Genomic DNA, 23,618 nt, shown 5'->3' on the forward strand with positions numbered 1-23,618 from the left:
ACTGTTGCAATTTTGAAATTATTTTAAAATAAAAAGTTTTATAAAAAGACAGCTGGGTGCATCTGAGCTATAGTTTTGTTTGTTTGTGTTCTTTTTCTTTTTTATATATTTTTATTTTTATTATTTTTATTTTTTTCTCTATATTATCATTCTATATCTTTTTCTGTTGTTTTGCTAGTTCTTTTCCTAAATCGATGCAAATGTACTAAGAAATGATGATCATACATCTATGTGATGATATTAAGAATTACTGATTGCATATGTAGAATGGAATGATTTCTAAATGTTGTGTTAGTTAATTTTTTTTTAATTAATAAAAAAAAAAGACAGCTGGGATTTTGATAGGCATTGTGGTAAATCCGTAAATCAGTTTGTATAGTTTTGCTATATTAATAATATAAAGTCTTCTGAACAATGAAGATGTTTTTCTATTTAGGCCTTCAACTTTTCTTCAACAATGTTTTTTTGTGAACATGGAAAATTTAATAAATTATTAGCTAGCAAATGATATGTAACTATTAAAAGAGGTTAAATGGAATAGCAACTAAAATAATAAATTATCCAGGAATAAATTTAATCAAGGATGTAAAGGACTTGTATGCAGAAAACCACAAATCATTATTGAAAGAAATTAAAGACCTAACTAAATGGAAAGATGTTCTGTACTCAGTGATTGAATACCTATTATCATTAAGATAGCAATACTACCCAAAGTGACTTACAAACTTAACACAATCCCAATAAAAATTCCAGTAGCCTTCTCCACAGAAATGGAAAAGCTAATCATCAAATTTGTATAGAAATGCAGGAGACTCCAACTAGCGAAAACCATACTGAAAAAGAACAAAGCTGAAGGACTCACACTTCCCAACTTCAAAGCTTATTCAAAGCTACCAGTAACCAACAGTGTGGTACTAGAATATGGACAAACATATAAATCAGTGGAAAAGAACTGAGAGCACAGACATAAATTCACACATCTATGGCCAACTGATTTTTGACAAGGATGCCAAGTCCATTCAATGGGGAAAGAACAGTCTCTTCAACAAATGGTGCTGGGAAAACTGCATACCCACATGCAAAAGAATGGGGAAGTGTACCATTCCTTCATGCCATATACAAAAATGAGCTCAAAATGGATCACAGACCTAAATATAAGAACTAAAACTATAACCCCCCTACAAAAAAACAGAGGAACAGCTTCAGGACCTTGTATTAGGCAATGGATTCTTAGACTTTACACTGAAAACACAAGTAACAAAAGAAAAATTAGATAAGTGGGACTGTGTCAAAAAGCAAGACAAAACAAAACAAACCTTTGTGCATCAAGGGACATTATCCAGAAAGTGAAAAGATGACAAATAGAATGGGAGAAAATATTTGGAAACTATAGTCTGAAAGCGGTTTAGTATCTAGAATATCTAAAGAACTCCATCTCAACAACAGAAAGACAAACAGCCCAATTTAAAAATGGGCAAAGTACTTGAACAAGTATTTCTTCAAAGAGGATATACAAATGTCCAAGAAGCACATGAAAAGATACTCAACATCATTAGCCTTTAGGGAAATGCATATGAAAATCGCAATAATTCCTGCACTGATCAAGAAGATGGTGGTGTGAGATGCCCCCGGGCTCCACCCTTCTACAAAAGCTTTGAACAAGCAGAACTGGCATAAACACTTTTTCATACGTCCAGAAAACAGGTAAAGGTTGCAGTTACAGGGCGAGCGCTAAAACAAGAAACAACTTAAAAATGGGAGGAGAGCCTGATGTCCCTGCTGGCCTCTCCCCTAATCCTTCACTGAGGAACAGAGTAAGCTTTGTTTGCTCTGGAGGGAGCAGAGTAACCTTTGTGCACATACTAGGGTGCACGTATGTCTGTACTATCTGTCTGGAGCTAGCCAGAAGGACTGAACCAAAGACACATTACAGACTTGCTATTCAGAACTTGCCCTGCACCTGGAGGCAGATCACAGAGGTCTCCTATAGAACACTGAACTACAACAGTCAAATCACAACTACCTGGGACAAAGGAATGCCAGCTGTGGGACAGTGTAGCACTTGAAACTGTGAAGAAACACTGTGTCCACGGAGAATGAAGACATTCATATCTCTATAAGCCTCTTAGGGCAATGTGCACATCCCAAGGACAAGAGGCCAGTGTAGAAAAGACCAGAGAGTGTCTACACTTTTGCTTTAGGCTGTTCTCTAAACCCATTTTATGGCTAAATTTTGAGGGAGAACACTCTGGCAGACCAATTTCTAAAGGTGGGTTTTCCTGTTGTTTTCTTCTCCATTTTAGAAATTAGCTCCTGTCATTCGAGGAAATCTGTCATAACACTAGCTGGATATTAAATTCCAGTGATAACACTTTAAGATATGAAAATGTTCAGGTTGCAATAAAAGATTATAAGCATAAACAAAAACAACAACAACAAAAACCCCACAAAAACAAAAACAGGAGTGGTCACCTTGTAGACAGAAATATACTTTAGAGGCAGCTACTACAAGAACTTCTATTATCTGTCTCAACCAACACCTGATGCACTGCTAACAGAAAAGTGAAAAATTGGAAATGGGTGTTTCAGAAATTAGTTGCCTGTTAACATTATCAATATGCTTTTATGAGTGAAATTAAGTGTTCAATATATTTGGATTGGCTAAAATAATTTCAGTCTCTGCAGTGTATGAACAAGTATAAGAATCTAGCAAGGCCTGCAACCCCAAGGCTCCATCCCTAAATAGTTCTGACTAGCCACTGTCTAGTTGGATGTCTGGTTACATGAAGTCATCCTTAAGGATAACAGAATTCTGGTCTCTGGAATGTTTCCTTTTTTCCCTCAAGTGACTCTTTCATGCAAGGTTGTGGATAGAGCACTTATTAGGACAGTGAGCTGGGATTACAGTGAGTTATAGAACAGGCTAAACAACTATTTTGCTAATAAGTGTTTGCTTTATTTCTATGTGTGTGGCAGAATTTGGCCTGAAACTTTCATTATAACATGGCTGTGAGGTCGTCAGAAATTAGTTAACCCTTACTATACCTCTAATTTCCTGGGTGATATGGTTGGTTAAATTATGCACCCCCCAAAAACACATGCTCCTAATATGTGTTCCTGTGGGTGGGGACCCATTGTCATTGAAGATGTTATTTTTAGTTAAGATGTGGCCCAACTGAATGAAGGGCTTAATCAAATTATTGGGGACCTTAATAAACAGAAAAAATTTGGATATCATCAAAAACAGGTAGAGAGGCTGGGAGACAGAAGTAAATGGAAACTAGAAGAGAAAAGAGAGGACACTGCCATGTGACTGGAAAACCAAGGAGCCCAAGGACTGCTGGTCAACCGGAATGCTACACACCCTTGTGGGAAGCAAGCCTTTCAACCTCTGAAATCGTGAGCCAATATATTCCTGTTGTTTAAGCCAGTCCATTGTGTGTGATCTATCACAGCAGCCTGGGACACTAACAGGTTACTAGCATTATTTGTCTACCAAAAGAAGTTAAGAGTAGTGCATGACCAAATTGATCAAGTTGCAACAAAGCTGCAAATCATGCTTTTCTTTGTTGCTTTCTACCTGTTCTCTCTCCAAAGCTCAGTGTTTTCACAATTGCAAAAGCTCCTTAACTATGTAAGTCCACAGTGCTCTGCACTCTGAGCAGAGCCACAGGTTTCAAAATTGACCTTTTATTCCTATCCACCAGTCCAGACTCATGGTGTCCCTGAGTAGGGTAAGACTCTCAACACACTCAGGAGTTATATCCTAGAGGTTACCTGAATAGGGAATAAAAAAAAAGAATTGCACTAAATTACCCTGAAAAACAGGGGGAAGAGTACAATGGCTGTTTATCTCTATTTGACTCTTTTTCTTATCTTCCTCCCAGAAACAGCATGTCAGGAACTGAATCGGAACAGGCTAAAGTTTACAGCCTTCTAGAATATTCCTGCTTTATAATACCACTGACATCAAATTCCTACCTAAGCAAACTTGAGAAGGCAAAATGTGTCAAAGTTCCATCACCTCTTTAAGCAATCAGTTTTCTACCATTAACCTCTTCAGCAAAAGGAGTCTCGGGACCACCAAATAGGAGTGCCTAGAATTTAATCAAATTTCTTGAATGGCAAGATGTGGTTCAGCAGAAAACAGGTTCCCTAGAGAACTTGGGATAGTAAGTCTATTTTAGGGTCTATTTTAGGTTGCCTTTGCAACACATACAAAGGCTACATTAGTACATAAGGCAACTTGGGGCTCCTAGAAAGTATGTACTTCTATCAAAATTCAGGGGCCTATATTTCTGCCTTTGAGCCAATGTTTTATTCACCTGAGTTAAAATGAATTGTTTCACACTTTTGTTCTTTTCAACAGGTACAGCAATTTAAACTATCCTATCCATAAAGCAATTTCCAACTCCAAATTCTAAAACTTTCAATGAAGTCTTAAAAAGGTCTTACACATTTATTTTTTGCAATTTTTTCTGGGAACTTTGTATTTTTTATTTACTATAGAGGGCAGATTTTTAAAATTATATTTTCTATGCTGCTACTGTTAAACAATATAATTGACTTTTGCACATTGGACTTGTATCCAGCAACCTTGCTAAATTTCTATTAATACTAATAATTTATCATGCATTCTTTTGGGTTTCCCGTGTTTTCAACATTTGTGCAAACAATGATAGTTTTTCTCACTTCCTAATTCTTACATATTTTCATTTTATTACTTCACAAGCTAGGATCTTCAATTTCAAAGTTAAGCCAAAGTGGTGATAATGAGCATACTCTCTTGTTCTGAGCCCCAAAGGAATGCTTTCAACATTCACAATGAAAATTACCTCTTGCAGCAGGCTTTTCTACATACAGATTATCAGGTTAGTAAAGTTTACTTTTAATTTCCTAAAAGACTATCTTAAAATTATGAATCGTTCAGTTAGACATTGCGCCAGTTTGAATCTGTGGTGGACCCCAGAAAAGCCACGTCCTTTAGTCCTCATTCAATATGCTGTATGGGAGCATTTTGATTGTTCCCATGGAGATGTGACCCACTCAATTGTGGGTGGTAACTTCTGATTAGATGATTTCCATGGAGGTGTGTCTCCACCCATTCAAGGTGGAGTTGCTTATTGGAATCCTTTAAAAGAGGAAACATTTTGGAGAGAGTTCCTTTTTTTTAGAGCCACAAGAAAGCCAGTAGATGCTATGTTCACCATGTGCCCCTCCAGCTGAGAGAGACACACTGAACTTTATCAGCCTTCTTGAATCAAAGTACCTTCCCCCGGATGCCTTAAATTGGACATTTCTATAGACTTGTTCTAATTGGGACATTTTCTCAGTCTTAGAACTGTAAACTAGCAACTTATTAAATTCCCCCTTTTAAAAGTCATTCTGTTTCTGGTATATTACATTCCAGCATCTAGTAAACTAGAACAGACATTGCTACCTATCATAACTTGTCAAACCCCAACCAAAACCATTCTTGCCAATCCTGAAGAATCCCTAGGGCATTATATAAGATTCTACAAAGGTTCCATGTACTAGGGTAACTCTCCAAAACCTACAACCTCCAGATAGGTCCCTGTACCAGATAAGTCCTGAAATGCAGAGGGGCCAGCCCCTCCAGAATATCGATTAGTTCCATCCTCCTATCCCATATTATCAACAAACCCCTTCCAACATGAAAAAATTAGAAAGGGTACAGCCTAAATACCCCTAAATATTGAGAGAAAGATCAAAGGTAATGGTGGAGTTATGCAGAGAAAGATGGGTTTAACAAATGAGTGCTGAATCATTATACTGATTCAAGGAAGGAACACTCAGATTTACTGTGACAATACCTTGGTCAGCTATGCTCTGCCATTACAAAAGAAGAGAAGTGCTGAAATAGGACAGAAAAGGCACAAAATGGAATATATCAGTAATAAAATATGCATAGATTAAAGGAAGTGGAAAAGTATTTTCTCTTAGCTGACAATGCTAAGTCATACGAAGGGGACTGATCCATATATTCAACATTTCATGGCCTAAACTTATTTTTCAATGACACTGTGATTCTGGGAATATCCCAAAAGATAAACAAACAAAAGAAGTGACTAAACATTTAAACACTTCTCATGTCACTAAGAAGAGTATAAATAAAATAGTGACAATGTCTATAGTAAAAACTCAAATGGTTAAAGTTCTTTTTACAATTTATTGGAACATACAGCTCTTCAACAAAGTTACTAGCAGCAAATCTTCAAGTATCCTAAAATGTAAGGAATACTAATGTGATTAGGATGTCTCTAGTTTCAACTATGAAACTATTTTAAAGCTTTTAATGACAAAATACCAAAAACAATCAGAATCAGTTAGACATTTCTTAATCTTATGGCCCAAATCAAACAATTTTTGAAAATGTGCATTTCTATTTTTAACTATAGGAGAAAGTAAAATAAAATAATTAACAGAGAAAACAGGTTTTCAGATTGGGGCCTGTTATAAAGGGTGCAAGATTGTAAGCTCTTACAGGAGTCACATATATTCAGGAGTCTTAACTGTTACTTCTAAATCCTGAGATCCTGAGCTCTTTGTATATAATCTGGTCATTCAAAGAAACTTCAGGTATTCATGTGACACCTGAGACTAAGAGTCAAAGCTCTGAAGGTATGAAAGTCAGCAGTACCCCATGAAGCAACTGTTGGAAAAGGGATCAGACTCTGACCAAGGTAAATCAGAGTACAAGGTAAAGGATGATATCGTTCATATTTTAAAACTTCAACTTCTGTGTGAGACCAGAAAAATCAGATAAAATATACAGTGTTCCCATATTAACCCCTCACTATTAACACTTTGCATTAGTGTGGTGTCTTTGATGACATATATTAGCTATTTACTATAATCCATGATTTACACTGGAGTGTATTTTCCTTCATATAGCACATTATTAACACCTTAATATAATTCATGAAAGAACATTTCTATAATTCTACTATTAACTATAGTCCATCATTAACAACAGAGCTCACTGTGTTGTACAGTCCATCAAGGGCAATTAAATGAACTTTTGTTAAATGTCTACTATGATGGGCAGATTCAATACAGTGAGTTTAAGTATTCTTTTTCACAGATGTAGAAACTGCAGGTCAGAGACCTAACTTGCCCAAGTTCCCCCAGTTAAGTGGCTTTGTTCTTGTGTGTACTTGAGCCTCACTGGATATAGATTTGTAACCTTTCCACAATGTTCTAGCTTGTGAGAATACCAGGAAACAACTTTGCATCAAGCTGCTTTTTTTTCGCAGTTTAAGGGGATCTCAGAGGTCATTTTCCTCAATTCCTAGCCGTGTCTCCGACATATTCCCCCTTGTAGGAAACCATGTAATTCTTAACATAGAATCATACAATATTTGCTTTAAACATTTTCTCAGGACTAAAAAGGTCTAGTGAATTTAGTAACAAGGAAGTCACTGGTGATGCTGGCAAGGGTAGCTTCAGCAGCACACTGAAGGCAGATGCAATATGATAATGAAAGAGAAACCAGTAAATACACTTTCCTCTTTCCAGAAGTTTAGCTAAGAAAAGTCAAGGGAAGCTTATTTTAAATAAAAGACGCATGAATATGCTTTAAGACAGAATAAAGAGTTGCAGGCACAGGAAAACCAGGATAAGCCTGTGGTCTGAGAATCTGTGAGATGGTAGAACAAGGAGAACAGGTCCTTAGTAGGGTTACCCCTGAGAGGAAGAAGAACATCTCCCACTGAAATTGTGAATTTTCTGGTGCTTTGCTTACTATTGGTTTCCAATTTAATTCCCTTATGATCTGAGAAAGTATTTTGTATGATTTCAATCTTTTTAAATTTGTTGAGACTTGCTTTGTGACCCAGCATATGGTCTATCTTTGAGAATGATCCATGAGCACTTGAGAAAAAGGTGCATCCTGCTGTTATGGGGTGTAATGTCCTATAAATGTCTGCTAAGTCTAGCTCATTTATTGTAATATTCAAATTCTCTGTTTCCTTATTGATCCTGTCTAGATGTTCTGTCCATTGATGACAGTGGGGAATTGAAGTCTCCAACCATTATGTTAGATGTGTCTATTTCCCTTTTCAGTGTTTGCCTCATGTATTTCGGGGCATTCTGGTTCGGTGCATAAATATATATGATTGTTATGTCTTCATGTAGAACTGTTCCTTTTATTAGTACATAGTGTCCTTCTTTGTCTCTTTTTATTTATTTATTTATTTATTCATTTTTTATTAATTAACGGAAAAAAAGAAATTAACCCAACATTTAGAAATCATACCATTCTACATATGGAATCAGTAATTCTTAACATCATCACATAGATGCATGATCATCGTTTCTTAGTACATTTGCATCAGTTTTGAAGAACTAGCAACACAACCGAAAAAGATATGGAATGTTAATATAGAGAAAAAAATAAAAGTAATAATAGTAAAAACAAAACAAAACAAAACAAAACAAAACAAAAACCTATAGCTCGGATGCAGCTTCATTCAGTGTTTTAACATGATTACTTTACAATTAGGTATTATTGTGCTGTCCATTTTTGAGTTTTTGTATCTAGTACTGTTGCACAGTCTGTATCCCATCAGCTCCAATTACCCATTATCTCACCCTGTTTATAGCTCCTGCTGAACTCTGTTACCAATGACATATTCCAATTTTATTCTCGAATGTCGATTCACATCATTGGGACGATACAGTATTTGTATTTTAGTTTTTGGCTAGACTCACTCAGCATAATGTTCTCTAGGTCCATCCATGTTATTACATGCTTCATAATTTTATCCTGTCTTAAAGCTGCATAATATTCCATCGTATGTATATACACCACAGTTTGTTTAGCCACTCGTCTGTTGATGGACATTTTGGCTGTTTACATCTCTTTGCAATTGTAAATAACGCTGCTATAAACATTGCTGTGCAAATGTCCGTTTGAGTTTTTGCCCTTAATTCCTTTGAGTAGATTCCCAGCAATGGTAATGCTGGGTCGTATGGCAATTCTATATTCAGCTTTTTGAGGAACCGCCAAACTGCCTTCCACAGTGGTTGCACCATTTGACATTCCCACCAACAGTGGATAAGTGTGCCTCTTTCTCCGCATCCTCTCCAGCACTTGTCATTTTCTGTTTGGTTGATAATGGTCATTCTGGTGGGTGTGAGATGATATCTCATTGTGGTTTTGATTTGCATTTCTCTAATGGCCAGGGACATTGAGCATCTCTTCATGTGTCTTTTGGCCATTTGTATTTCCTCCTCTGAGAGGTGTCTATTCAAGTCTTTTTCCCACTTTGTAATTGGGTTGGCTGTCTTTTTGTTGTTGAGTTGAAAAATCTCTTTATAAATTCTGGATACTAGACCTTTATCTGATATGTCGTTTCCAAATATTGTTTCCCATTTGTAGGCTGTCTTTCTACTTTCTTGATGAAGTTCTTTGATGCACAAAAGTGTTTAATTTTGAGGAGTTCCCATTTATTTATTTCCTTCTTCAGTGCTCTTGCTTTAGGTTTAAGGTTCATAAAACTGCCTCCAATTGTAAGATTCATAAGATATCTCCCTACATTTTCCTCTAACTGTTTTATGGTCTTAGACCTAATGTTTAGATCTTTGATCCATTTTGAGTTAACTTTTGTGTAGGGTGTGAGATATGGGTCTTCTTTGATTCTTTTGCATATGGATATCCAGTTCTCTAGGCACCATTTATTGAAGAGACTGTTCTGTCCCAGGTGAATTGGCTTGACTGCCTTATCAAAGATCGAATGTCCGTAGATGAGAGGGTCTATATCTGAGCACTCTATTCGATTCCATTGGTCGATATATCTATCTTTATGCCAATACCATGCTGTTTTGACCACTGTGGCTTCATAATATGCCTTAAAGTCAGGCAGTGCAAGACTTCCAGCTTCGTTTTTTTCCTCAAGATGTTTTTAGCAATTCGGAGCACTCTGCCCTTCCAGATAAATTTGCTTATTGGTTTTTCTATTTCTGAAAAATAAGTTGTTGGGATTTTGATTGGTATTGCATTGAATCTGTAAATCAATTTAGGTAGGATTGACATCTTAACTATATTTAGTCTTCCAATCCATGAACACGGTATGCCCTTCCATCTATTTAGGTCTTCTGTGATTTCTTTTAGCAGTTTTTTGTAGTTTTCTTTATATAGGTTTTTTATCTCTTTAGTTAAATTTATTCCTAGGTATTTTATTCTTTTAGTTGCAATTGTAAATGGGATTCGTTTCTTGATTTCCCCCTCAGCTTGTTCATTGCTAGTGTATAGAAATGCTACAGATTTTTGAATGTTGATCTTGTAACCTGCTACTTTGCTGTACTCATTTATTAGCTCTAGTAGTTTTGTTGTGGATTTTTCCGGGTTTTCGACGTATAGTATCATATCGTCTGCAAACAGTGATAGTTTTACTTCTTCCTTTCCAGTTTTGACGCCTTGTATTTCTTTTTCTTGCCTAATTGCTCAGGCTAGAACTTCCAACACAATGTTGAATAATAGTGGTGATAGTGGACATCCTTGTCTTGTTTCTGATCTTAGGGGGAAAGTTTTCAATTTTTCCCCATTGAGGATGATATTAGCTGTGGGTGTTTCATATATTCCCTCTATCATTTTAAGGAAGTTCCCTTGTATTCCTATCTTTTGAAGTGTTTTCAATAGGAAAGGATTTGAATCTTGTCAAATGCCTTCTCTGCATCAATTGAGATGATCATGTGATTTTTCTGCTTTGATTTGTTGATATGGTGTATTACATTAATTGATTTTCTTATGTTGAACCATCCTTGCATACCTGGGATGAATCCTACTTGGTCATGATGTATAATTCTTTTAATGTGTTGTTGGATACGATTTGCTAGAATTTTATTGAGGATTTTTGCATCTATATTCATTAGAGAGATTGGTCTGTAGTTTTTTGTTTTTTTGTAATATCTTTGACTGGTTTTGGTATGAGGGTGATGTTGGCTTCATAGAATGAATTAGGTAGTTTTCCCTCCGCTTCGATTTTTTTGAAGAGTTTGAGGAGAGTTGGTAGTAATTCTTTCTGGAATGTGTGATAGAATTCACATGTGAAGCCGTCTGGTCCTGGACTTTTCTTTTTAGGAAGCTTTTGAATGACTAATTCAATTTCTTTACTTGTGATTGGTTTGTTGAGGTCATCTATGTCTTCTTGAGTCAAAGTTGGTTGATCATGTTTTTCCAGTAACCCGTCCATTTCCTCTAAATTGTTGTATTCATTAGCGTAAAGTTGTTCATAGTATCCTGTTATTACCTCCTTTATTTCTGTGAGGTCAGTAGTTATGTCTCCTCTTCCATTTCTGATCTTATTTATTTGCATCCTCTCTCTTCTTCTTTTTGTCAATCTTGCTAAGGGTCCATCAATCTTATTGATTTTCTCATAGAACCAACTTCTGGCCTTCTTGATTTTCTCTATTGTTTTCATGTTTTCAATTTCATTTATTTCTGCTCTAATCTTTGTTATTTCTTTCCTTTTTCTTTGCTTTGGGATTAGTTTGCTGTTCTTTCTCCAGTTCTTCCAAGTGGACAGTTAATTCCTGCATTTTTGCCTTTTCTTCTTTTCTGATATAGGCATTTAGGGCAATAAACTTCCCTCTTAGTACTGCCTTTGCTGCATCCCATAAGTTTTGATATGTTGTGTTTTCATTTTCATTCGCTTCGAGGTATTTGCTAATTTCTCTAGCAATTTCTTCTTTGACCCACTCGTTGTTTAAGAGTGTGTTGTTGAGCCTCCACGTATTTGTGCATTTTCTGGCACTCCGCCTATTATTGATTTCCAACTTCATCCCTTTATGATCTGAGAAAGCGTTGTGTATGATTTCAATCTTTTTAAATTTGTTAAGACTTGCTTTGTGACCCAGCATATGGTCTATCTTTGAGAATGATCCATGAGCACTTGAGAAAAAGGTGTATCCTGCTATTGTGGGATGTAATGTCCTATAAATGTCTGTTAAGTCTAGCTCATTTATAGTAATATTCAGATTCTCTATTTCTTTATTGATTCTCTGTCTAGATGTTCTGTCCATTGATGAGAGTGGTGAATTGAAGTCTCCAACTACTATGGTATATGAGTTTATTTTCCTTTTCAGTTTTTGCAGTGTATTCCTCACGTATTTTGGCGCATTCTGGTTCGGTGCGTAAATATTTATGATTGTTATGTCTTCTTGTTTAATTGTTCCTTTTATTAGTATATAGTGTCCTTCTTTGTCTCTTTTAACTGTTTTACATTTGAAGTCCAATTTGTTGGATATTAGTATAGCCACTCCTGCTCTTTTCTGGTTGTTATTTGCATGAAATATCTTTTCCCAACCTTTCACTTTCAACCTATATTTATCTTTGGGTCTAAGATGTGTTTCCTGTAGACAGCATATAGAAGGATCCTGTTTTTTAATCATTCTGCCAGTCTATGTCTTTTGATTGGGGAATTCAGTCCATTAACATTTAGTGTTATTACTGTTTGGATAATACTTTCCTCTACCATTTTGCCTTTTGTATTATATATATCATATCCGACTTTCCTTCCTTCTACACTCTTCTCCATACCTCTCTCTTCTGTCTTTTCGTATCTGACTCTAGTGCTCCCTTTAGTATTTCTTGCAGAGCTGGTCTCTTGGTCACAAATTCTCTCAGTGACTTTTTGTCTGAGAATGTTTTAATTTCTCCCTCATTTTTGAAGGACAATTTTGCTGGATATAGGAGTCTTGGTTGGCAGTTTTTCTCTTTTAGTAACTTAAATATATCATCCCACTGTCTTCTAGCTTCCATGGTTTCTGCTGAGAAATCTACACATAGTCTTATTGGGTTTCCCTTGTATGTGATGGATTGTTTTTCTCTTGCTGCTTTCAAGATCCTCTCTTTCTCTTTGACCTCTGATATTCTAACTAGTAAGTGTCTTGGAGAACGCCTATTTGGGTCTAATCTCTTTGGGGTGCGCTGCACTTCTTGGATCTGTAATTTTAGGTCTTTCCTAAGAGTTGGGAAATTTTCAGTGATAATTTCTTCCATTAGTTTCTCTCCTCCTTTTCCCTTCTCTTCTCCTTCTGGGACACCCACAACACGTATATTTGTGCGGTTCATATTGTCCTTGAGTTCCCTGATACCCTGTTCAAGTTTTTCCATTCTTTTCCCGATAGTTTCTGTTTCTTTTTGGAATTCAGATGTTCCATCCTCCAAATCGCTATTTCTACCTTCTGTCTCTTTAAATCTATCATTGTAGGTATCCATTGTTTTTTCCAGCTTTTCTACTTTATCTTTCACTTCCATAAGTTCTGTGATTTGTTTTTTCAGTTTTTCTATTTCTTCGTTTTGTTCAGCCCATGTCTTCTTCATGTCCTCCCTCAATTTATCGATTTCATTTTTGAAGAGGTTTTCCATTTCTGTTCGTATATTCAGCATTAGTTGTCTCAGCTCTTGTATCTCATTTGAACTATTGGTTTGTTCCTTTGACTGGGCCATATTCTCAATCTTCTGAGCGTGGACCGTTATCTTCTGCTGCTGGCGTCTGGGCATTTAGTCAGATTTCCCTGGGTGTCGGACCCAACAAGGTTGTAAGATTTTTCTGTGAAATCTCTGGGTTCTGTTTTTCTTATCCTGCCCAGTAGGTGGCGCTCGTGGCACACATTTGTCTCACGTGTTTGGAAGGGATCCCCCCGGTCACCGATCTCCGCGGCCTGGGGATTTCCGATCCAATTCTCTCAGTTTGTTTGGGGGGCCACGCGTGGTGGGGGCGTCAGCCGTCGCGGCTTGAGGGGACCCTGTGGCTCCTTTATTAATTCCCCTATTGGTGTTTGGTAGGACCCAGTCCCTGCCACTGTCGGAAATTCCCTCCTCTCCCTGGAGGGGTGTCAGTCGCCGGCCGCAGCGGGCCCGGGGAATTCGCCACTGGACCAGGAAGTCGCCCGCAGGGGAGGGGCATCGGTCACCGGCTGCCGCAGCCTGGGGAATTCGCCACCGGACAAGGAAGCCGCCCGTGGGGGAGGGCCACCGTGGCTTGGGTAGCCCTCTGATCCGAGAATCCTAGCCGGTCCAGGAAGCCGCCCGCAAAAGAGGGGCGCCGGCCGCCGCGGCTTGGGAAACTTGCCTCTCCGAGACTCTCAGCCGGCCCGGGAAGGAGGGAGGGAGGAGCTCCGGCCGCCACAGCTGCCGCTGCTTGGGAAATCGCGCGCCGCTCAGGGATCTCACCGCAGCCGAGTCTCACAGTCAGACTAGCCAGTCCAGACTGGGGTATGCTGTGTGTCCATTCCCTGCCGTGGCCCCGGGAGCTGTTCTGCACTGTTTCTGTTCACCTAGTAGTTGCTCTGGAGGAGGAACTAAGACGCACGTACCTTACTAAGCCGCCATCTTGGCCCTGCCTCCCCTTCTTTGCCTCTTAACTGTTTTACATTTGAAGTCTAATTTGTTGGATTATTAGTATAGCTACTCCTGCTCTTTTCTGGTTGTTATTTGCATGAAATATCTTTTCCCAACCTTTCACTTTCAACCTATGTTTATCTTTGGGTCTAAGATGTGTTTCCTGTAGACAGCATATAGAAGGATCCTGTTTTTGAATCCATTCTGCCAGTCTATGTCTTGCGATTGGGGAGTTCAGTCCATTAACATTTAGTGTTATTACTGTTTGGGTAGTACTTTCCTCTACCATTTTGCCTTTTGTATTTTATATATCATATCTAATTTTCCTTCTTTCTACACTCTTCTCCACACCTCTCTCTTCTGTCTTTTCGTATCTGTCTCTAGTGCTCCCTTTAGTATTTCTTGCTGAGCTGGTCTCCTGGTCACAAATTCTCTTAGTGATTTTTTGTCTGAAAATGTTTTAATTTCTCCCTCACTTTTGAAGGACAATTTTGCTGGGTATAGACTTCTTGGTTGGCAGTTTTTCTCTTCTAGTAATTTAAATATATCATCCCACTGTCTTCTTGCCTCCATGGTTTCTGCTGAGAAATCTACACATAGTCTTATTGGGTTTCCCTTGCATGTGATGAATTGCTTTTCTCTTGCTGCTTTCAAGATCTTCTCTTTCTCTTTGACCTCTGACATTCTGACTAGTAAGTGTCTTGGAGAATGTCTGTTTGGATCTATACTCTTTTGGGTACGCTGCACTTCTTGGAATTGTAATTTTAGGTCTTTCCTAAGAGTTGGGAAATTTTCAGTGATAATTTCTTGCATTAGTTTTTCTCCTCCTTTTCCCTTCTCTTCTCCTTCCGGGACACCCACAACATGTATATTTGTGTGCTTCATATTATCATTCAGTTCCCTGAGTCCCTGCTCATATTTTTCCATTTTTTTCCCTATAGTTTCTGTATCTTGTTGGATTTCAGAGGTTCCGTCCTGCAGTTCACTAATCCTAACCTCTGTCTCTTGAAATCTACCATGGTAGGTTTCCACTGTTTTTTTAATCTCTTCTACTGTATCTTTCATCCCCATAAGTTCCGTGATTTGCTTTTTCGGACTTTCCATTTCTTCTTTTCGTTCATTCCTTGCCTTCTTCATATCCTCCCTCAATTCATTGATTTGGTTTTTGATGAGGTTTTCCATGTCTGTTCATACATTCTGAATTAGTTGTTTCAGCTCTTGTATCTCATTTCAACCATTGGTTTGTTCCTTTGACTGGGCCATATGTTCAATTTTCCTGGTTTGATTTGTTATTTTTTGCTGGCGTCTAGACATTTAATTACCTTAATTAGTTTATTCTGGAGATTGCTGTCACTTCTCTTACCTAGGGTTTTCTTGCTAGATGAATTTGTTGTCTATCTGTTCTTTAACCTTCAGTTCAGCCTTTTCTGGATCTCTAACTTAGGTTTTGTTTAACAGAGGATAATTTTTCAATTCTTGTTTTCTTGTTTCTTGCCCTGCTTGTACGGTGCCTTTTCCCTCCCCACCCTTAGGAGGGTCTACGTAGGTATTATAAACTCCAGCTGGGTTTTCCCGGACTAAACTGGCCTCCTATCAGGAGGAAGGAGTCACCTGTGTCAGTTTTCCCTGAGGGTGAGACCCAGCAGGTTAAAAGACTTTCCTGTGAAGTCTCTCGGTTCTGTTTTTCTTATCCTGCCCAGTATGTGGTGCTTATCTGCCTGCGGGTTGCACTAGCAAAAGATGATGTGGCACTTTTAACTTTGGAAGACTCTCCCTGCTGGGGGGTGTGGTGGAGACAGAGGAGAGGTTGTAGGCTGGTTTTAATGGCTTCAAACTGCCAGGCCCTGGGGTCTGAATTCCTTGAGAGAGGGATTCCACCTGAGCTGGGCTTCACCCCTCCCCTGGGGAAGGCACAGGTGGGAGACAGCCCTGAAAGCAGCCCATTTTTGCCTATGCCTGGGGCAGTTGCAGCCCGAGAAGTCCTGTTGCTGAATCCAGAGGCTGCCAAGTCTCCATAGAAACACAGCCACTAAAACCTCTGTTTCCTCCCCTTTCCTCTTTTTCCGTGAGCCCAATGAGCAAACTCCAACTTGATCAGGTTTAGCGTCTCTTTCCTTTCCCTCTAGGAAGCCGCCTGTGGGGGAGGGGCGCTGGGCGCTGGCTGCCGTGGCTTGGGGAACTCACAGTTTTGGGGAGGCTTGCAGCCGGTCCAGATGGTCCAGACAGGTATGCTGTGTGTGTAGTCACTGACATGTCTCTGGGAGCTGTTCTGTACTATTTCTGGTTATTTAGTAGTTGTTCTGGAGGATGAACTAAAATGTGCACATTGCTAAGTGGCCATCTTGGCCCCTCCACCTCCCACTGAAATTGAACAGGAAAAGGCAAAGACAAAAAAACAAGAAAAATGTGGCAGGGGGAGTAGAAGAAAGTCTTAAAGGAAGGGGATAAAAGGGATGGGATCCATGAGATAGCTTTGGAGAAAAAGGGAGAGGAAAAATGTCTAGGAACAAAATGAAATGACTGCTAGACAGCACCAAGAGCCCAAAAGTCAATATGTAAATGAGCTATATTCGTTTAGCATGCACAGTGCCATACTACTGTTATTAGAGAAAGAAATCATTCATCTGTGGGTATTCTCTAAACATCTGTGGTAAGTCTTTCTATGAAAGAGAGTTAAATACAAATAAAAATGAAACTCAGAAAAAAACCCAATCCAGAGAATAGTTTTTTTTAAACCTGAAAAAACACGGGAAGGATAGTGAATTAATGAAATTAAGACAGAAGGCTATTTAAAAAACAAAACAAAACAGAATCCTAGAATGAGCTTTTGGAAATTAAGAATATGATCATTAAAATAAGTTCAAAAGTCAGAAGATAAAATCAAGGAAATTCTCCCCGAAAATGAGAAACAAAGACAAAAAGACAGAGAGCAGGAGAGAAAGGTAAGAAAAACAAAATCAATGCTGAAATTCTATAAAGAGGTTCTCACACAACAAAACAACAGGCAATTATTAAAGAAATAATATAATTCAATCTCCCAGAACTGAAGGAACTGAGTCTGTAACTGAAAGCATAAACCAAATGCCCAAAGTCAATGAGAACATATTCACACACAGACAAAGGCACTTCAAAAAATTTCAGAACAAGAGTTCCAGACAGGGAAAATGGATCACAGATAAAGATGTTATCAGAAATGGCTGGCTATAAGACAATGGTGTAGTGGCTATGAAGTTCTCAAGAAAAATGATTTCCAATATAAAATTCTGTATTACCAAAATTAAATATGGGTGGGACTGTATAACACAATGAACCCTGCTATGGATGTTAGATGGGGTTAATAATATAAAATGTTCTTTCATGAATGGTAACAAACATATGACACTAATACAAGGTGTTAATAGTAGGATGATATATAGAGAAAAAATATACCTATTACAAACTATAGACTATAGTTACTCATACTATTTTAATATTCTGTCATCAATCGTAACAAAGGTACCATGCTAACGCAAGGTGTAAACAGTGGAGGGGGGCGTTATATGAGAATGCTGGATTTCTTTTCCACATGATTTTTCTATAAATCTACAATTTCTTTAATTAAAAAAAATAGGACATTTCACAGGTCTTGGAAGTTTTAAATGAGGTAATCCTGTAAATTGCTTCACATAGTACCTAGAACACAAACGTTCTCTCAATAAATGCTGGTGACTAGTGTTTAAAAAAAATAGTAGTTATGAAAAGTGCTATCAACTGTAACAAATGTTCCACACCAATACATGGTATTGGCAGTGTACAGGAATTCTGTATTTAATGCATGATTGTTCTGTAAACTCACAATTTCTCTAATACAATTTTTTAAAAAGCAGCATTAAAAAAAGTGAATGTGAGACATTTTCAGACATGCAAAGTCTTAAACATTTTACTTCTTTCGTACCATTTCTCAGGAAGCTAGTGGAGGATATATTTCTCCAGAATGAGGGAACAAACCAAGAGAGAGCTGGTGTTCAGGAAACAAAGGATCTATCTAACTGACGAGAGAGGTGAAGTCAAGTCCCAGGATGCCAGAGATCCAGAAGGCCTAGAGAGCAACAGTCCAAACAAAGTTTCAGGACTTCAAAAGGAACTGTGATTATCAGATACATTTCACTGTTTAGAACATATTCTAATTTTGTAAATGAATTTTGTAGCAAGCTTGGGAAAACTTAGTGATAAGAACATAGAAACAAAAAAGCAAAATGACAAGAACATTAACAGGAAAGTCAGTATTGTTCAATAAATGAAATGTGATGATAAATTACTTGACTCAAAATGAAAAAACACTTCCAGTCGTAAGATAAACACTGACTACTAATTTAATAAATTGTCAGCTCTTTTTCTGGTTAGATCCTTATTAGTTTAGCTATATAAGCATTTGAATTTTAAGCCACATTATTAGAAGTATTCAAACAGGTTAGAAGTGTTTCTCTGGGTCCAACAGCTGGCTACATTTGTATGAGATTCATTCTGTACCTGGTTAAGAAGAGGGGAGACTTATGACTAATACCCATAAACGCTTTGGAGCTTTGTAATAAACTTAAAAATTATGCCACAACAATATTTAATACTAAAAATCCTTAACAATACTAAAAAGCTCTTTAAAAACCTATTAGAATTTTAAACACTTTTTCTTTTAAACTTTCTTTTTTGATCCAAAGAAAGAATTAAAGTATAGGAAAGGGGAAATTGAACATTAAAAAAAAAGTTTATTTCTAGCCCTGAAAGAACAAAATTATTGAACAGTCATCAAATACAGCAGTTAATGTCAATGTAACAATTAAATAATTGAATGAGATTAAATTAAAAATAAAAGGCAATATAAAATCTGAAGACAAAAGAAAAGTCAAGCTAATTTCACTTAATTCTACTTCTATCTACAAAAACAAGAAAAAAAAAAAAAGCGACAGATTCTTACCAAAGATGTTCAATTCCAACTAAAACTCGTTGCTTTTCTTAATATAAAAAAAAATTTGGGTTAACAGAATTATCTTACAATTCCTTCTGCCTCTTCCCTTGGTAACATTCTAGAATGGTGAATGAGAGACGTCAGTTCTTTCAAGGCCAGGCCAGTGCTAGATTCTGTTTTGTAACTCCCACAACATCTATCACAGCGTCTTTGCCAGAGTGTTCAATAAATGTGTTGAATAAGGAAAAAAAGAATCTCTATGCATATACATAAAGATATTTTTTTCTTAAGGTACGTATTCAATCTGGACATGGTATATCAGTATATTTTTTAAAATTTTAGATTAAAAAAGCAATGCAACTTCTTTATGTATCCATTTTTTTTTTTTTTTTTTAGCTACTGCCTGCCTGATCTGGCCTGAAATTCTCCTAGCTAAAGTACAGCATATACTCATAGGTAGTTTTAAATTGCTTGTTAAAAGGTACAGGTTAATTTATGACTGGTGATTACTGGGTGAATTTTAATTAAAGCTTAATATTAATATGTTGAAGGGAAGAAAATTCCTACTATGTGCCAGGCACTCAACACATGAATTTAAGAGTTATGTTAGCATTTGTTTGTTATGCTATCTCAATCACTCTACTTGTTTACTATTCCAGGTAGGAGAAAATATTCACTATTTTCATTGTTTCCCAGCTTTAACTGTTCCTAAATGCAGGAAAAGAACAAGAGGAACAGGTAACTTCAAGACTACCAGAGAACATGAAATAAATAAGTACTCTAGTAATACTGTCCTAATAATACAAAGGACAAGGTAACTTTTAGATTTAAATGAGAATTTTCATTCTAAAATAATGACAAAAAGGGTAAAGTCAAATGGCAATTATTAAAAAGACATGAATCTTGATTCTCATATAATTGTTCTTTCAACAAGAGCAGAACATTTTAATTAAAAACAGATCACAATTGTTTTGCTTTTAAGATGATATTGTTCAAAAATGACACATTTCAGAATTAACCAAAGTATATTTCTACTACAAGTTAGTTTATCCAAGTAAGTAAAAAATAAACCACAGTATACCTCCCTTAACCTAGGAGTCAGGTTGTAAAGTCAAAGTCCGTTGCCAGCAATGGACGCACAGGTAACCATCAAAAAAGTTATAAATTCAAAGCCAAACTGCTTCTACAAATTGAAACGCCCTTTGTTGAGTCACAGGAATAAAAATGGGGTATTGGCACTGTATTCAGTGAATATGGTGGTTATGTATGGAAGTGCCTTTTTGAGTGGTCATGACATTCACAGTTTTATCATCTAGTGGGTTTTCTACTTCATTGGTAGCATCCTCTTTATTATTATCCATCTAAACAACTGTTTATAAAGAATATTCAAATCTGGAACTCAAGAGGCATTGTAGCTTTCCACCAGAAATAAATCAGCTTGTTTCTGCAAGGTAATTTAGTAATAGCTGTAGAAGGCCAACATAATACAGAGAAAAATGAACTCAAGAATCAAACTGAAGACAGAGACTAAGCGCTCTAATTATAAGTTCCATTAATTACTTTACTCATTTTTGTAAAAACTTCCCTGCTTTATCAATAAAAACAGCCATTTCTATCCTTACCTATCCTAATACAGATATTATGGGAAAAATAAGAAATAAAGCCTGCTAGTACCCCCAGTGTACTCCCCAAACATCAGAATTATCTTTATTCGTGATTTGTACTATTGCAGGATGGCAGGTACATGTGAAGTTAATTGGGAGGGAATAATGGGAACAAACTGCCAGAATCCAACGACAGAATTTTTTCTTTTTATGTGGTTCTTGACATGTCAGAAGGGACAGTATCTCCTAAAACACAACACAACAAAACAAAAACAAGAGGAATGGTGCGGAGAAGAGGGAACAAGAGAGGGCACTCTAATAATTAATGCTATAGGGTCACAGACCTTTTTATTTTCATCTTTAAAATAAAACAAGTATTGCTATTATCAAGCACATTTTACTTTTCATATCTTCCTTACTCTAGTTTTTTACATTAATATTATCTCTTCATTTGAAAAAAAAAATCTAAATTATCCATGAATTAAGATAAGTACTCTGTCACTTAAGTTCTTGTAGCCAGAAAGATGTTGGCAATGGGTTGGGAACATCGTAATTTATGGCAAATCTCTACGCTTTACTGATCATAAGCTGCTTCTCTATGTATTCTCTCTTTTTATGAATATAATCTCATTGAATTATTTTTAAGTTCACCAAAGCTCAAGTCTCTCACTTTGTCTCTGCTACCCCCAAATGTTTTTCTCCTATAAATGGGGGTGGGGTGGGTGGGTGGGGGAGAAAGGAGGTAATTTTTAAATTCCCCAAATTGAGTAATTATTGTATTATTTGCCACTGGGTGAGGAGGAAGGTAAATTAAAACAAAAAACAAAACCCAACCTAGGCCTAAAATTACAACATATACAGAAACTTATTTGTAAAATAAGGAAAAAAGAGGGGTAGCTTAAGGTAAGTAGCATCAACCAAAGTCATAAGGCCCAAGCTGGAACAAGAACAAATCACTCTGGTTCCTAAAGCCACATCTGAAGAGGAAACAGACAGAAAGGAAGACAAAAACTAAGGACAAATAATCAATGGGATTCTTTTTTCTGTTTCAATGATTTAGTTATAAATATAGATTATTAGTCTTCTCTCTATACATGTAACAAATGCCAGACAACTCACTACCATGAAATTTCTAAAACTGACTTTCACATTTGTTTAAAAAGGTAAAAATCACATACTTTTCTCCCCTTCAGTTCAAATACTGAACTGAGATATTACATGTAACAATAGCTGATCCTAACTTCTATACAAAGTTAAACCATATTGAGCCCCTCTGCCAATATAAGGGGCTACATAATTTTTATCACACTTGCCTTGAATTTAGACAAGAAAAATTTATCAAGGCAATCCAAAAGAGCAAGTCAAGGAAAAAGCTATGAAGAAAGAAAAGAAGACAACAGATGAAACAAATACTATGGAAAACTCAAATCTGCCATTCAAGTACTGAAAAACACCCCAAAGGGGATAATGAATGGGATCTATTACAAGAAAGTCAGCAAAATAAAATAAAATGCAAATCTCAAGCATGATAAATGGCCCTGATGGGCTGTCTGCAGAAAGACAAAGACTTAAGTAAGGCTAGGGATTCAGTCCATAATTCCTTTTGGACCCTAAAGAAGGGGTTCATTTGAAAGTCATAATTCTTTTTTGCAATTTTCTCTTAGTTTTCTTCAGGGAGTAGTTTGTGGTTTTCCTCCACATCATGTATACCATATTTCTTTCACACCCTCAAAGAGAGTAAAATTTTCATATATTAAAAGACTTCTTTTAGAAAATGGAGAAAAGAATATGAAACCACCACAATGATGTTAACGGTTACTCTTCATTGCTTCTTTAGCTGCCATGATCAGTGGTGTCAAGCTAGATAACGGTTTGGCCAGTTTCAAGAAGGGATGCTGCCAGAGAGAGGGTAGGGAGAGGAAAATAAATGTAAAAATAATATTAGTTTAGAAACTCTCAGTATTTTCTTTCAATTAAGCCCAACAATATGGATAATTAGTTTAAGAAACACATATTTCAATGTATTCCTTTTATAAAGTTGAAAGCTGAGTCTTTTAATTTTTCTAATATCCATAAAATCTACCATTAAATGACCCAAAGATGCACCTGTGAACAGGTTAGTGTTATACTATTAGAATTTTACTCCTAGAAGATGAAATCAGCTGCCATACTGCTGCTGATCATTGAAGAATGAACTATAGTGAGCTCTTTCCAAACTCTGTTGGTTACTCAAAAAGGTCAACTTTTCCCCAAAAAGGCATCATTTCCAAACTCACCTGTAACAATTCTTTGGCTGAACCTCTTTTTTCCACATCCATCTCCAAGCAGCGATTCAAGAAATCCCGAAATATTGGGGATAGTTTTTCTGGATTCTGGAGTTCTGGGGTTCCATTAGTAGCTATCAGGTACAAGGCCTAAAAACAGAAAAATATCTGTGGCATACTTAAAGTAGCTCAACAAAAGTGACAGAACACTTCATATGTTTATGGATCTCTTACTTCTTTAAAGATAACTATCATATATATTAAAGGGAGGTTATTATTCTCTCTACACATTTGCATTTGATATTTTTCCTTTATGTTTATATATTACATGTCCCTAAGTTCTTTTTCAAAATAGAACTAGGTTCATTTTTTTGTTGTTGGATTATAAGTGCAATACAGTTCATATTGATTAAAACACACACATACATACACAAAACTAG

At 36.8% G+C, this 23,618-nt stretch overlaps 1 protein-coding gene and 1 pseudogene across 5 annotated transcripts in view; one reads left to right on the plus strand and one right to left on the minus strand.

Moving 5' to 3' along the window:
- LOC143648249 (rho guanine nucleotide exchange factor 11 pseudogene) overlaps positions 1-18,939 on the plus strand; it is a 62,203-nt pseudogene extending 43,264 nt beyond the window's left edge. Inside the window, exons 2-4 of the transcript XR_013158473.1 lie at positions 3,248-3,474; positions 4,737-4,871; positions 18,313-18,939. The product of XR_013158473.1 is annotated as a rho guanine nucleotide exchange factor 11 pseudogene (transcript). The remainder of the gene's footprint in view (positions 1-3,247; positions 3,475-4,736; positions 4,872-18,312) is intronic.
- Positions 18,940-21,948: 3,009 nt separating this feature from the next.
- The window catches only part of PAK2 (p21 (RAC1) activated kinase 2), a 123,081-nt gene continuing 121,411 nt past the window's right edge, over positions 21,949-23,618 (minus strand). For all 4 annotated transcript variants that reach the window (XM_077117965.1, XM_077117966.1, XM_077117961.1 and 1 more), the window contains 2 exons: positions 23,191-23,328; positions 21,949-22,809 (listed from right to left, as the gene is read on the minus strand). In XM_077117965.1, the coding sequence (XP_076974080.1) occupies positions 22,723-22,809; positions 23,191-23,328 (225 nt within the window). In that variant the 3' untranslated portion in view covers positions 21,949-22,722. The remainder of the gene's footprint in view (positions 22,810-23,190; positions 23,329-23,618) is intronic.

Source organism: Tamandua tetradactyla, chromosome 10 (genome assembly GCF_023851605.1).
Source record: "Tamandua tetradactyla isolate mTamTet1 chromosome 10, mTamTet1.pri, whole genome shotgun sequence".
Classification (NCBI taxonomy): domain Eukaryota; kingdom Metazoa; phylum Chordata; class Mammalia; order Pilosa; family Myrmecophagidae; genus Tamandua; species Tamandua tetradactyla.